A 13,477-nucleotide genomic window follows, 5' to 3' on the forward strand; every position below is an offset into this window, starting at 1 on the left:
GACCTTAACCTAAACTTAACCTAAATAGTGAACCTGCAACTGGAAAAACAAAAGTACATAGAAATAACATAAAAACAATAGGCTTTTAGTGCCTCTCTGGCCAGTCCAACGCACGGTCGATGATCAGTACAGCTCCGTTAGAAACAACTTCAATCTGTCTCAAAGGAAACTTAGGCTGGTCATCTACACTTATGTAGAAAGTTCTGTCAGAGTTGAATAAATTTATGGTTTGACCATTCAACGTGGTCAATACGGCGGTCCCAATGTTGGCACCCTCTTCAAGATTTAATCCTTTATCAGAAGTGACAACAACATGCGACTCAACAAAGTTGTTGATATTTGCAGTCGAAGTTTCATCCTTTAGGTTATTAGTCTCGGTGATCTCAGATGGCCATTCCCATGGCTTCTTAGATAACTCTTTGATAGCAGTATCAGTCGGAGCAAAGATGAGTATCTGGTTAGACTTCAAATCGGCGCCAAGCTCATTTGTGAGATCAATATTATCACGAATGTATGAAGCAAAAACGGAAACCTCTGGTAGCTGGGTTAAAGTAGTGGCAAGTAACTGGCTAGTCTTTGGTTTAATTACTGTATAGTCAACATCTTCGGAGCCACCAAACGCCTCGGTATTAGCAGGGATGACAATGTCATGTTTGAGAACCCCTTGTTCTTCATCATGTTCGTCTCTTTTTCGGAGAATATCAATCAAAGAGTCCCCTTCCCCTGGAGTTTTAATTTGAAGGTTGTCTTGAAGACCAATGACCCTCTTTCGTTCACGACTTTCAAGGTCTGTGTCATCAGGGCTTATTTTGGCGTCCCCAAAACGACTAAAGTCAACGACGTTTTTAGATTGCACGTTCAACAGTAGAGCGCAAAGTACGGCTAAGTATTGTAATTGCATGCTTCCTTGTTAGTTCAAGCGTGGAGAGAAGTAGGCAATCTTCGGCTGGTTCTGGGCTGACAGGGTAGGTGTCGCGAAGTGAGTGATAATGCTTATGTCATCATCACTTTCTTCAAAGATTCTTCCCACACAAACCAAATCAGAGGACAACCACACATGAGAGATAGATACAACGCCTACATTCACAATAGCAAACCCTCACAAGTACTGTATCAAGATAAGTTGCAGAATGATGAACTTCCGTTTGATACCATTCCGTTGAATTTCGCTAATTATTACTACAGTGGTAACGCTCTGCAACAGTTAAGCTGGGAAACAGAACAGGACGAAGAAGACTTGTTGAACGAGTTTCAAAGTAACGCATCAGCTGCAGCTATAAACATGAGATTTGGAAAGAAAACTAAAAAAAGAAACTGGAATGATTTAGGTACTGGTCTTTTTTTGGGTGAATTAGAAGGTTCTAATACTAAGAACTCGAATCTGGAGGACGAAACAATACTTGAAACGGTAGACAAATCGTTATTCGAACCCACCTCTCTCAAAGAAGATTCTCTGGGGCAAATCAATGTTCCTTGGTTGTCGATAAGCGAACCTTCAGTGAGTTTTGATGATTCCAACTCTCACATTATCAATGCAGAGTCTGAAATTTCGAATCCAGTGGTCCAATTAAACGTGACTACCCCTGAAGTCTCTAGGAAACCATCTCTAGGGAGAAAAAGGAAGACAACCGTCCCGTCCACATCTACCGTGTATGAAACTCCCATATCCAGAAGTATCAGATGACGTCGTTGTGTTTACACTTTTCCTATTCGGGTAATTTTAATTAGTACCTGATCCGATCCCATTGAGATGGCTGGTTTTTTGATCTGTTGAAATCAATGAACCGTGGTTTGCGCCCTGGGGTGTATATATAACGGTGTGATGCTGTACTATTAGTACTCTTCAATCCAATTATGAAGCTCGCTGCACTCTCCACTATTGCATTAACTATTTTACCCGTTGCCTTGGCTGGCTATGCTCCACCCGATGATTGGTCGACCCTTACTGCCAAAGGAGTGTACCCAGGTGCCTTCTCATCCTATTCTAATACATTCGGTATAATAGTTGAACCTTTGACGAGCTCAGTGATTTTAACTCCTGCTACTACGACTCATGTTGTTTCACAGATTGATGACGGTCAAATTCAGCACACTAATACAGCCTATGTAGGTACAGCTCACCAAGTTGTGTCTCAGATTGGTGACGGGCAGATTCAGGCTACGGCTTCTGCTGTCCCATTGCCTACTGAGCTTGCTTCTCAAATTGCTGATGGACAAATCCAAGCAACTACTCCTGCTGGAGCTCCCGCCACTCCAGCTTCTCAGATACAAGACGGTCAGGTTCAAGCTACTTCTTCGGCTGATGCTCACCCTACTGCACACTCACAAGCTGAAGACATTGGGGCCCATTCTTTAAGCAGCACTGGTTTGATTCCTGGTACATTGACTACTGTCTTGACTTCAACTGGAAGTGACACCACACTGACCCTTGTAACTGTCGAGACTGAAGTTGTCACTTACACACCAGAAGTTACAGTTACTGTGAATCGGAATGCTGCCAAAGTGAAGAGGGATAACATTGAATCTGCTTGCTTAACCCCACAGGCCCTTGGCCTAACCCTAAAGGATTCTGTTTTATTAGATCTCCAAGGCAGAGTCGGCTCCATCGTCGCCAATAGACAATTCCAATTCGATGGACCTCCTCCGCAAGCCGGTACTATTTATGCTGTTGGTTGGTCCATTACGCCTAATGGATATCTGGCATTAGGTGACTCAGAAGTCTTCTATCAATGCCTGTCTGGTTCGTTTTACAATCTATATGATCAGCACATTGCTGAGCAGTGTGAAGCTGTCCACTTGAAGGCTGTTGATCTCATTTCATGTTAGAAGGGAGAAAAAGAAAAGTTATATCAAGATAGACTTACAAGACATTCGACCAATGCAATAAGACAGAACGCCTGAAGGCGAATCACAGTGACCCGGTTAATATTAGATATTTTGTATGTATAAATCATAGATATTCCAATCTTAAATCTTACCTATTCGGTAGATGCTAATTAAAAGTAAATGTCCTGTTCTTCATCGTCATCATCACCCTCCTCGTATGTAACGATTAAGTTTCGATCTCGTGCCTTTTCCATCATGATATTCCAGTCAGAGTTCCAAATGTAGTACATTTCGCTTGTAGCTATGAGTAAAAGTCCTGTGCCCAACCCAATCCACAATCCAAACAATCTCAAACCGAAATATCTACTAGAAATGTATGAAAGTGGAATTGCAATGAGATAGTACATTGCTAAGTTCAGGAAGCTTCCTATCATTTGAAGTCCTTGGGCTCTCATCATACAAGATTCAACAGCTGCTAAACCGTCGAATATCTGAATTGTTGCCACAAGAGGGAGTAGCTCCACAATTTCCTTGATGACCTCGGGGTCAGTTGAGAAAAAGCGTGCAATATAACTTCTCCCAAACATCATGACAAAACAATTTAATGATGCAACAATCAGGGCCCCATAGAGTCCAACTTTGAGTGTAATCTTAGCTGCGGTAATATTTCCAGATCCAATAAAATTTGCCACTCTCGTTGCACTTGCGATACCTATGGCAAAGGGGACCATATAAGTTAGAGAAGCCAAAGTTGAAACAGCTGATTGAGCTGCTAATGCAGTAGTTCCAAAACTGGAAGCAAATAAAGTGAGAATCTCGTATGCAAAGTACTCTGCCTCCAACATTAAGATTCCAGGAATGGCAAGTTTTGACAAGTCTGTCCATTGAGTCAGGGCTTCTTTAGTAAATCCTCCCCAACATTTCTTGCCGTCGATAAAGAGAACATAGAGAACGAGAAAGGAAACCATGAGCCAAAAATTGATGACTGTAGCTATTGGAGCACCCACAAAACCTAGTCCGATGTACCGATTCCATACCAAAAGATAAGTAGTCAGTAAATTCAAGGGCGCTGTAATGAATAAGATAATAGTACCAGCATCAAATATAGACTGGGCCTGAAGAAACCTCTTACCATTCTCGAACATGATATATGCCGGTACTCCAAGAATTGATACTCGGAGATATTGCTGAGTCAACTTCAATACCTCTGGGTCACTCACAATATGCTTGAGCAGGTGTGAAATATTGAACCATATAAGAGAAGTTGGTATGCTGATGGCCAATGCAAAATACGTACACCTTTGTAGATGTACTCCAACGGTGAGTATATTACCTGATCCGTATGCTTGAGGGCAAAGTGTGTCCAATGCAGTGGAAATTCCTTCAAATACTGCTAACGTGATGGTAGCAGTCATGGAACCTAAGGAGGCAGCAGCTAGTTCAATCTTACCAATACGAGCCACTGTTAAAATGACAACCACTGAGAAAAGTTGCTCTAGAACAAACGTTATAATCAATGGAATGGAATATCTAACCAGTTTCTTGGATTCATATTCAAAATCAACGGTCTCAGTATCAAAATCTTCCTCATCCTCCTCTTGCTGATCAACCAATATTTGACTAATAATGGATGAGGCCCTTCTTGCATGCTGATTACCTTTAAAAATCAAACCGGTACGGGGCAACAAATTATCCTCCTCATCAAAAGAGGATCTGATACTTCTACGCTCTGAAAACCTCCTTTCGTTCTCTTCTAGAAGCCAATTATATTGTTCTGGTTCCGGAGAATGCTCCAGAGTAGATGGTAATGAACGAAATGTGCTTACCGATTGGTTGTCATCCAGTGCACTTTCTCTTTCACTGTTCAAATGTGAGCTGGAACAAAGAGAAAGAAACGAACGATTATCAATCGCATTGTTATATACAAATAATGGAGACTTGGTACTTGGTGGTACAAAGGTTAAAGGAAGTTTTCTCCTGGTTGAATTCAACCTGATGCTCTTTGAAGCCTGAGCACCTCTATTCAGAGCATTTAAGAGCTTTCCAAACACTGTTTCATTATTGGTAAGACTGCTTCTCCGGGAGTTTCTCCTTTTAATGACTGATCTCCTTGGGATGTCATTCTCATGTTCAGATTCCTCCAAGTCATCCAAACTTTGATAGTTGAACCTTGTCATGGAAAATCCAATGCAACGACTGGATTCAGTTTTCTTTGGATTATACGGTGCAATCCAATAATAGATGCCTTAGAAACGCTGTATTACCTCCCTCCTATGTTGCAAAGGATTGTAGTTACAGTTGGTTGTTGCGAACCTTACCTCATCACAACTATAACATCGCGAACTAGGTGGGAGTGACAGATGAAATTGAGATGGAATCGCTAAATAAAACGCAAGTATGATACATTTAACTATACATGTGACCTAAAAAACCCCTACTGAGCTTCTAGTAGCTCGGAACCCATTATAACAAAACATGAAACATTTAACAGAAAAGGAAAGTGGTCAAAGCGACAAGAGTCATAACAACCACTGGGCTAGCGGCACTGAGAGAAACACCAGAGTTGATAGGATCAACAACAGGAGTAGAGTTGGTATGGTTGGAAGAGGAGTCTTTGTTAGACAAGAGACTCTGAATTGGGACTTCTTCTCTCTTAGAAACACCACCAGTACTGAAAACTTCAATGGTAACTTTGGCTCCTTTAGAACCAGTGACAACACAAGAGTTGGCACCTCCAGCACCATTTGAGCTTTGAGAACTTGAGACCTCGTTAACGCCGTTCTTGGAAGGATCGATTTCACATGGAAGTCCATTACACTGACCTTCGGAACAGGTGATTTTGACACCGAAGTCAGGCTTAGTGTTTTTGAAAGGAGTAGCATCTTCCAAGTAAATTGGGTTCCAACCAATTTTGACGAAGGAGTTACCAGAGTCGTCGACGTTTCCACCGGCAACGTAAGGAGACCAGTTACCGTATGGGTTGGCAGTGGAACCCCAGACACAACCGTCTTCGGTGGAAACTCCAGGTGGGTTGATGTAGTAGTGTGCAGCAGTTGAAGCCCAGTACTCGGTACCTGGAATAGCAAGGTCCTCGGTGGAACCTCCGTCAACGTTGGTTGGAATCAACATAGCTTCGTTTCCTGGAAGGACGGTCTGACAGAAGGCAACGTTGGATCCAGCTTTGTTGCTGGCTTGCAAAGTTCCCTTACCTGAGTAACACCAGTCTTTGCTGGAGAATGGAACCTCGATCTCACCATTTTCGTTACAGTAGATACCACCACGCTCAGACTCTGGGTAAGAATAGGAAGTGGCCGATGGGTCCCATTGAGCCATCAACTGGCCTGGTGGACAAGCATAAGGACAATAAGAACCTGCTGTGCACTCCTGGTCTGGACTCAGAGCCCAGCCTCCATTTTTGGAGTTTGGTGTAACAGCGACCAAGTTTTTGTCAGTGGGGAATTTGCAGGTAGTAGCTCTCTTCTCTAGAGTAGCTCTTTGGTGCTGGTGGTGCTCCTTGAAAGCGGTTGAAGCTCCCATTGAGACACTGGCTAGAGTCAGCAAAAGTTGGCTGATGACGACACTGTTGAATTGCATTTTCTTAAAGGAATGTGATATAGTTGGTAATACTAAAAAGGAAGGAATGAATAGTCGGTGAAGTGATGCAACTACCAGATATTATGTCAAAGTTACTGTGTCTTGAGAAATATGGGGAGGGAGTCGAACTGATTTCAAACACAATATATATACAAGGGCTTCTTTTCTTTTTTGAAAGATATGCAAGAGTTTCCTGGGACCTTTTTGAATTATTTGCTAACACATTTTACCAGTGGCTAGAGTGACATTCAGTAGGACAAGGATTCGCATCTTTTCTTTTTGTTGATCCAAAGTTGAAAAAACCGTTGCAAATCAGTCTTGGGCGCGCACAGAAGAGATTGCATATGCATTTAATTTATTAGATATATGAGGTTATGAGTTTCATGCACTTCGAACACTGAGTCTAGACTCTAAACCTAGGAACCACCTAGAATCTGGGCTGAAACCTCAGCAATTTTCCTGCACATATGATTTCAATACAATAGAATCGGGCAAGCGAGAAGATTCAATTAATCCTTACATTCGTGCTCACTCTATTGGACTACCAATTTGGATCAGTATTTCAGATCACTTGGCAGCAGCTTGAAAGTTGCAACATCGGGAGGTCACTCTTTTTTCCCTCCAGTCTGTGACGGCTGGCTAGGTGTCGACTTTGATCTTTGCCGTTGGATGGTGAGCTAAGTGAAACTCGTCAGGCCTCCCCTGGTAGCCACTAGTTACACAGCTTTTGATCTCAAAACCATAGTGACGAACAATCAGGTATTTGCCGCTAGAAATCTGCCGGGGTATGGTAATCCTTTTGCTTATGACGCACTGCCTCAATTTGACTAAATAGTTACATGAAGTGAAGTGCCTAGGTTAATTTTGCACTCGAGTTTATTCCCAAAGTGGTTTTTGGTTGCATGACCTTCCGGATCATTAAGACGAATTGGTAATTATACTGTGGTACACGTCTGCTTTTCAGATGTGATGGTGCGAGGAAAATTTTTGAAACAGCAAGATTTTTCGTACAGATTTACAGCCCCACGGTTGTGTCAGAATCGGGCCTGGAATCAACACAAAAAAAAACAGGATGAGTCTATTTGAAACTGTCTTAGTCATTGATTCAAACGGTTCTAGAATCACCGTACTCTCCAATGGCACTAGTAGCTAGCTGAGTAGCCTTTACATCGCTAATCTAGAAGCTGCCTGAACTGCTAATTGTTGACGCAACTATATGTACTATTCGAGGCTTTGTCCGTTTTTGTTAATTGCGGGATTTGCCAAAAAAATTAGTGAAAATTTTTCCAAAAAGTCACTGCTCCACGGGAGGCTCGAACTCTCGACCTTCAGATAGCACACCTATGCAGTATGAGACTGACGCTCTACCGACTGAGCTAGTGAAGCTTGGACACTGAGTTTTTTTTGACTCTTAAGTATATGCGCAAGGTCTGTCCTCGAAGTTTAAACCTTTTCAACCCTTGATGAAGTACAGTTTAAAAAGATTATTTATCAAAGAATATTCTTTTTTTACTATACTGACTAGCTCGGGAATATTTACGCTTGAGGAAGAAACTAACTGATGAAGGATTCCTATAATTAAGGCCTATACAATATTTATTACGTTTTAATACCTTGGAGCATTGCTATAACCATTGTCATAGGCACCAGCATGAGAGTTGTTGTATTCACCCCCAGCTCTGTTGCTTCGTTGCTTTATCTGTCTTCGAGAGCTCATCAACGTCTTGAAACCGTTACACAATGAATTGGTGTCGGGGTATACATTGTTGGCCAGCAAATAACCATCAGGAAGTGCTTTCACATTCCATATCTTGATTTCTGAAGTTGGATTTAGTTTGAACAAAAGGAAGAACCAACCTGGAGCCTTTCTGTTGAATGTAAAAATGTAGTGTGATCGATTCCCGTTAGCCTTCGAATATCTTTCCAGCCATTCTTTGACATAGTCTAAACTATCACTCATAAACTTATCATGACTCACCATCAGTTCAACTTTATTGGCAACATTGTTGACATATTCAACCAGAAGTTCATCTAGATCGTGGTACCTGTATTTTCCAACCAGGAGCACACGACCAATGGCATTGGCATCATCTTTATTCTCTTCGAGAACGTCAATGTGCTGATACAATTGCGGAGCAACTTTCCAAGAGATTGTGATGTGGTTGCTACCCTTCGAAGATGGTCTAATAACAACGTCGCCGACTGGTCTAGCTGCCAAATAATCCTCTGCTTCTTTGGACTTCATGTTGTGGAAGAATGGGTGCTTAATCACTCGAGATTCTCGACTCTCCTCTCTCTGCTTATCGATTTCTTCTTGTCTGTCTCTATTTTCGGATTCAATATCCCAGAATTTAGGGTTCCTGTTGACATTGAGGCCAGCTACTTGGTTCTCAGTAAACTGGCGCAATAAGGACAATTGACACTTGAAATTGTAGTAATCTACATCCAAAATGCAGGCCCTAACAGTTTGGCCCACAGAATAGACTTCTCTTGGATCACGTCTATCGTTTGGTTCAAGAATATCTTGTCTTTGGATATTTCCTGCAATTAAAGATTGAGTAGATACGCTCATGTAACTTGATTCCACTTTTCGAACATAAACTGGGATCACCATACCTTTACGGAAAGAATCAACAGTCTCACGCGTTAATAGTTGGAATATTTCAGCTTCGTTCAAAATGTGGAAATCCCTTCTAATCTCCCTATAACGAGATTGTAACTCTTCCTTTATTATCTGCAAGGTGGAACGCTTCTTCAGTTGATGTTTTCTTTCGAGCTCAGTTGCGTAGTCATCCAAAATCAGTTCGTCAAGCTTAAAGGTTAAATCGTCCTCATCCTTTGGTGGGCTACGAGGGAAAACCATCTCGTATATCGCATTTCTCATGGCACTCTCATCGTCATCATCAATGTCTTCAATATCAAGAGCGTCAGCAGCCATCTTTCTGGCCAACGAGTAGTCTTCAGGGTGAATTCTTGTTGAGTCAAGTAGATCCATCTCACCTTGAGGATTACGTTCAACATCAGGATCAAACACTATATATACGAACGAGGCCATATTCAAGAAAACTGTCTTGGAAGTTAACTGCTCGGTAATCAAATGAGCACGGTTAACCAAGTTAGACCCAATTCTTTGAATGGATTGGATAAGCCCAGCAGCCTTACGTGGTCCCAGTCCACATACATAGGGTAGGGCCAATGCGTGGTACGGAGCTCTTACCGCTTCGTTGATGTCTACTCCAACCAAGTTAACGATATCAACGATAGATGTTTGCACAGCATCAATGAGCTTTTCTCTGGGTAATAAATTTTGGTGCTTATGAATGTGAAGGGAGTACATGCTTTCATCTAGGGCCAAATATTCCAAAAGGGGAGACTGGATATATTTTGCCAGACCAATACAGTACTTTGCCAACTGAGGTCTGTTGGGATACTCTGCGGATGACTTAGAAGAGTGCTGATATAAACGCGCTGTTTCATCGTTCACATAGATCACTCTGATAAGGTGTTTGTCACTTCTTCCATCTTCTTCCCTATCATAGCCATACTCATTATCATACTCTATAGTTAAACGTTCCTCATTGACAAGTTCGTTGACTTTGTCAAAGAGCTTTTTGGTATGAATATTGAAACCAGAAATACCAATGATATCAGGATTGATATTGTTGGATTTGATATATCTTGTCAGACTGTCTGAAAAATCCCGGCTTTGAAAATCCTCGTCAAATTTAATTTGTGATTTTACATCGCCACTGTCATCCATGAAGACACCAAGTACAGCATCACCTCTGTTACCTTCACCAAATGAGAGAGTTAATACTCTTGGAATAGTACCCTTTGCATATGTTGGAGGTTGATATGGTGCTTGGTCGATCTTTTTGGTGAATGAGTTTTTAACTTGAAAGTATAGAACACGTTCGCAATCACGTCTAATGGATTCCTTTACATTTAGCTGAACAAGTGGAATAAGTTTGTCCAAAGATTGTTTCCAAGCATCGTTACGAAGAGCATTCCATTTTTCTGAAATTTCTGAAGTACCATCAGATTTTAAGATATTGTAGAAATGATCAACAACTGTTGACAACATAGGGAGCTCGACTTTGATGTTCACAAGTCCATCGTTCTCAGCTTGAATCATGCGCAGATACAAATCTGGAGTTGCAGTGAGGGCACTGATAGGCCTGTTTTTGGCATACTTGAAATCAAAGTAAGGGGATTCAGGCTCAATTTGGAGCTTTCCCCGCTCAGTGAGCTCTATATTAATAACACCAAAAGACTGGAAAGCAGTCCTAATTGTTTTCCTTATAAATGGCTCGTAAGAAAGTTGCTCAGAAAAGAACTGTTTTACAGCCTGGTAAGCCTTTTCTGATGAGATGAAAGTAGTTTTGTCCTTTTCTGTTGACATAATGTCTGCTATCATATCCATTGGAGACTCAATAGGGTCTTCTACTTGATGCAAACGTTTACTCTGCGCAAGGTTCTCCCTCATTTGAGAGATATTGGCAATAGATTGAACAACAGGGTAAATGGCATCTTGTCTGATTCGATCGTAGATAGCATACTTCGAGTACTTTCTCTTCATCTTTACTTCGGCGAACGAACTTTTTGTTGTTTGTTCTTCATCTTCGCCACTTCCGTTTCCTTCAATGGATAGTTCAGCAACGGCAGTTAAGTTCTTAACTTGCGAAGAATAGTTGAATGTTAAATAGTCATCAATGTCTTGCAACTCGGACAACGTTCTTGCAGACCCAAAAAATTCTTCATATGTAGGATCAACTACATCTAGATCCAATTGTTTATAGATTGAACTCAGAGCAGCCTTTTTGTCATGGATCGAGTGGTAATCAAGATCCAACTGAACAATCCTCCACAAGTCATCTTCATTCAGCAATTTGACTATGATGGTATTATTGGAATCATCGTTATAGGTATGAAGAGCGTAGTCTCTTCTATGATTCCAAATGAAGGGAACTTCAAATGATTCAATAGCAATAAAATCAACAATCTTCTTGACAGAAGCCTCAAATTTTTCTTCCAAGTGAGCTACACTTGAGTGAGCTTGGGTCAAATGCTGGAGGAAATCCCTTTTCTCTAACTTCAATTGCTCGACAATCCAATCTCGTTCATTGGAGTAATCAACATCGGATAATTTATAGTTCTTGATGGATTTCCTATAGGCTTGAAATCTCTCGGGAAGGTCTGTCACTCTGATAACGTTGTCTTCATCTGTAAGCATTTTTTCTTTTAGTTCAGAGGGTTCAAAAACATCAGCTAAAGAAGTTGTGGTGCCCTTAATTTCTTCTCCGGCCTCGTCATACTCTTGATCTTGTTGTGGTTGCTCCATTTCTTCCTCAGCATCCAGAGTCCATTGATAGTCTGTACCATCACCGAAAATCTCTATAATCTCTTGATATTGTTCACCTTGCAACCCAGCAAGTTGTGGAGCGGCCTTGGCAGATCTCATTCTTGCAAGACGCTCATCACGGGCCTCATCATCCTCGTCGCTGAACTCATCTTCCTCAATAAAGTCATCGAATTCGTCATGTGGCAGGTTTCCTGATCTCTGTGTCTTTGTAGTGAGGTTATCTTCTAAACCTTCTTCTTCTGAACCCTCTTCCACTACGCCACCGGGGCCTTCCTCATCACTAAACATATCGTTCAAACCCCTTGAGTCGGAGTCTTGGGCCTTCTCGTCTTGTTCTGCCCTCTTCAATCGCTTAAACTTGACGTTCTGCTGCTGGCCAGGAACAGCTCCAGAGTTTTCCATAAGCAATTGTAGGTCATCTTCGTCGACTTCTTCAACCACTTCTGCGGATCTCTTCTTGTGTTTCTTTCTGTGTTTTCTCTTGGTGGAAGAAGGGATACCATCTTCGTCGTTTTCATCGTCATCGTCTACAATAAACCCCTCACGGACTTTTTGCATTTCTTCTTCGTCGTCCTCATCATCGTCTTCTTCAGAAGAATCAACTATGTTTGAACCTTCGTTGTCACTACCTGAACCCTCCTGAGCATCTTGGTCTAGTAAATCCTGCACCGTAGAAGCATCGGCATCAATCGAGTTTCGGGTTTCATTGATGTCTTCTTCTGACACTGAAGGAGAAGGAGCAGACATTTTCAGCAAGAGCAATGAAAGTCTGAGGTGTCTGGTTTAGGCTTGTTTTTATGATTTTTCATGTTCATCGAGGATATGTTGGACGGGCCCTCCAAGAATATTAGTCGACACACGACAATTATTATACGGTCTAATATTACATTGGTATTCATATATACGATGGTGAAAGAGGTTATTTGTAGTGGCGGTTTAGTTTCTCGTTGAATTGCTTGTTCTTATCGTTAATGTAATTGGTATCTCCTCCACTAAGAGAGTTTCTAATTTTGTTTTTGTTGATTTTTCGCAGAGTACGTTCGTCTTTAGCCTTGACGTGATTAATCACGGATTCAAGCTTCTCAGAGGATGGTTTATGCACATAGGGAATCCCTTGAGACCTAGTTCTGTAATATTCTTGTTTCTGTGTATTGTATTCTTCTTGAGACAACGGAGTGAGTGCTTTTGAAAGATCCTTGGTATAAGCACGTTCGGCGATTTGAGCGTAGTCATCGGGTAAATCAGATTTTTCTAATCTATCATTCCAGTCCTCGTCTTGTTGTATAGAATAATCCCAGTTCTTCAATCTTTTTTTCTGCTCATCCAGATTTATTAGTTTTTTCTTTGCTCTTGACTGTTTTTCTTTCAAGTCATCCACTTGAACCTTGATAGATTCCAACTTGAGTTTATCTTGATGTTTAGCAAGCTGAGATCTGTTCTTGGCAACGGTGGATTGTTTTTTTTGTTTCAGCTTGTTAAGTTTGTCATTTATTGATTCCCCTGCCATAGTAGAGGGGGGACGGATATGATACAAACGGATGAGATATAAGTCACTCAGAGTTGGACTTGATCAAACCTGCTAGAACACTCTGTGATTTGAAAAGTTGAATAAATTAATAATAGGCAAACACCAACTAGGAACCTACACCAAGTTATGAAGGAGCTTGGAAAGGATTATAAAAAATGCGATTACCT

The 13,477-nt window shown here is 41.4% G+C and overlaps 7 protein-coding genes across 7 annotated transcripts; 2 read left to right on the forward strand and 5 right to left on the reverse strand.

The window, feature by feature from the left end:
- Positions 1 to 85: 85 nt before the first annotated feature.
- PAS_chr4_0303 (uncharacterized protein) lies at positions 86 to 901 on the reverse strand (the record flags this gene model as incomplete). Its single annotated transcript, XM_002493676.1, has 1 exon — positions 86 to 901. The coding sequence occupies one exon, from the start codon at positions 899 to 901 to the stop codon at positions 86 to 88; it is 816 nt and encodes a 271-aa protein (XP_002493721.1).
- A 156-nt stretch (positions 902 to 1,057) lies between these two features.
- On the forward strand, positions 1,058 to 1,684 carry PAS_chr4_0304 (Hypothetical protein; the record flags this gene model as incomplete). Its single annotated transcript, XM_002493677.1, has 1 exon — positions 1,058 to 1,684. One exon carries the CDS (start codon positions 1,058 to 1,060, stop codon positions 1,682 to 1,684), a length of 627 nt encoding a protein of 208 aa, XP_002493722.1.
- A 170-nt stretch (positions 1,685 to 1,854) lies between these two features.
- Positions 1,855 to 2,826, forward strand: PAS_chr4_0305 (O-glycosylated protein required for cell wall stability; the record flags this gene model as incomplete). The annotated part of the gene is made up of 1 exon (XM_002493678.1): positions 1,855 to 2,826. One exon carries the CDS (start codon positions 1,855 to 1,857, stop codon positions 2,824 to 2,826), a length of 972 nt encoding a protein of 323 aa, XP_002493723.1.
- Positions 2,827 to 2,996: 170 nt separating this feature from the next.
- Positions 2,997 to 5,003, reverse strand: PAS_chr4_0306 (Hypothetical protein; the record flags this gene model as incomplete). The annotated part of the gene is made up of 1 exon (XM_002493679.1): positions 2,997 to 5,003. The coding sequence occupies one exon, from the start codon at positions 5,001 to 5,003 to the stop codon at positions 2,997 to 2,999; it is 2,007 nt and encodes a 668-aa protein (XP_002493724.1).
- A 307-nt stretch (positions 5,004 to 5,310) lies between these two features.
- PAS_chr4_0307 (uncharacterized protein) lies at positions 5,311 to 6,420 on the reverse strand (the record flags this gene model as incomplete). Its single annotated transcript, XM_002493680.1, has 1 exon — positions 5,311 to 6,420. One exon carries the CDS (start codon positions 6,418 to 6,420, stop codon positions 5,311 to 5,313), a length of 1,110 nt encoding a protein of 369 aa, XP_002493725.1.
- Positions 6,421 to 8,026: 1,606 nt separating this feature from the next.
- Positions 8,027 to 12,529, reverse strand: PAS_chr4_0308 (Transcription elongation factor; the record flags this gene model as incomplete). Its single annotated transcript, XM_002493681.1, has 1 exon — positions 8,027 to 12,529. One exon carries the CDS (start codon positions 12,527 to 12,529, stop codon positions 8,027 to 8,029), a length of 4,503 nt encoding a protein of 1,500 aa, XP_002493726.1.
- Positions 12,530 to 12,701: 172 nt separating this feature from the next.
- On the reverse strand, positions 12,702 to 13,289 carry PAS_chr4_0309 (Hypothetical protein; the record flags this gene model as incomplete). The annotated part of the gene is made up of 1 exon (XM_002493682.1): positions 12,702 to 13,289. One exon carries the CDS (start codon positions 13,287 to 13,289, stop codon positions 12,702 to 12,704), a length of 588 nt encoding a protein of 195 aa, XP_002493727.1.
- Between the last annotated feature and the right edge of the window lie 188 nt (positions 13,290 to 13,477).

The sequence above is a fragment of the Komagataella phaffii genome, chromosome 4 (genome assembly GCF_000027005.1).
Source record: "Komagataella phaffii GS115 chromosome 4, complete sequence".
NCBI lineage: Eukaryota > Fungi > Ascomycota > Pichiomycetes > Pichiales > Pichiaceae > Komagataella > Komagataella phaffii.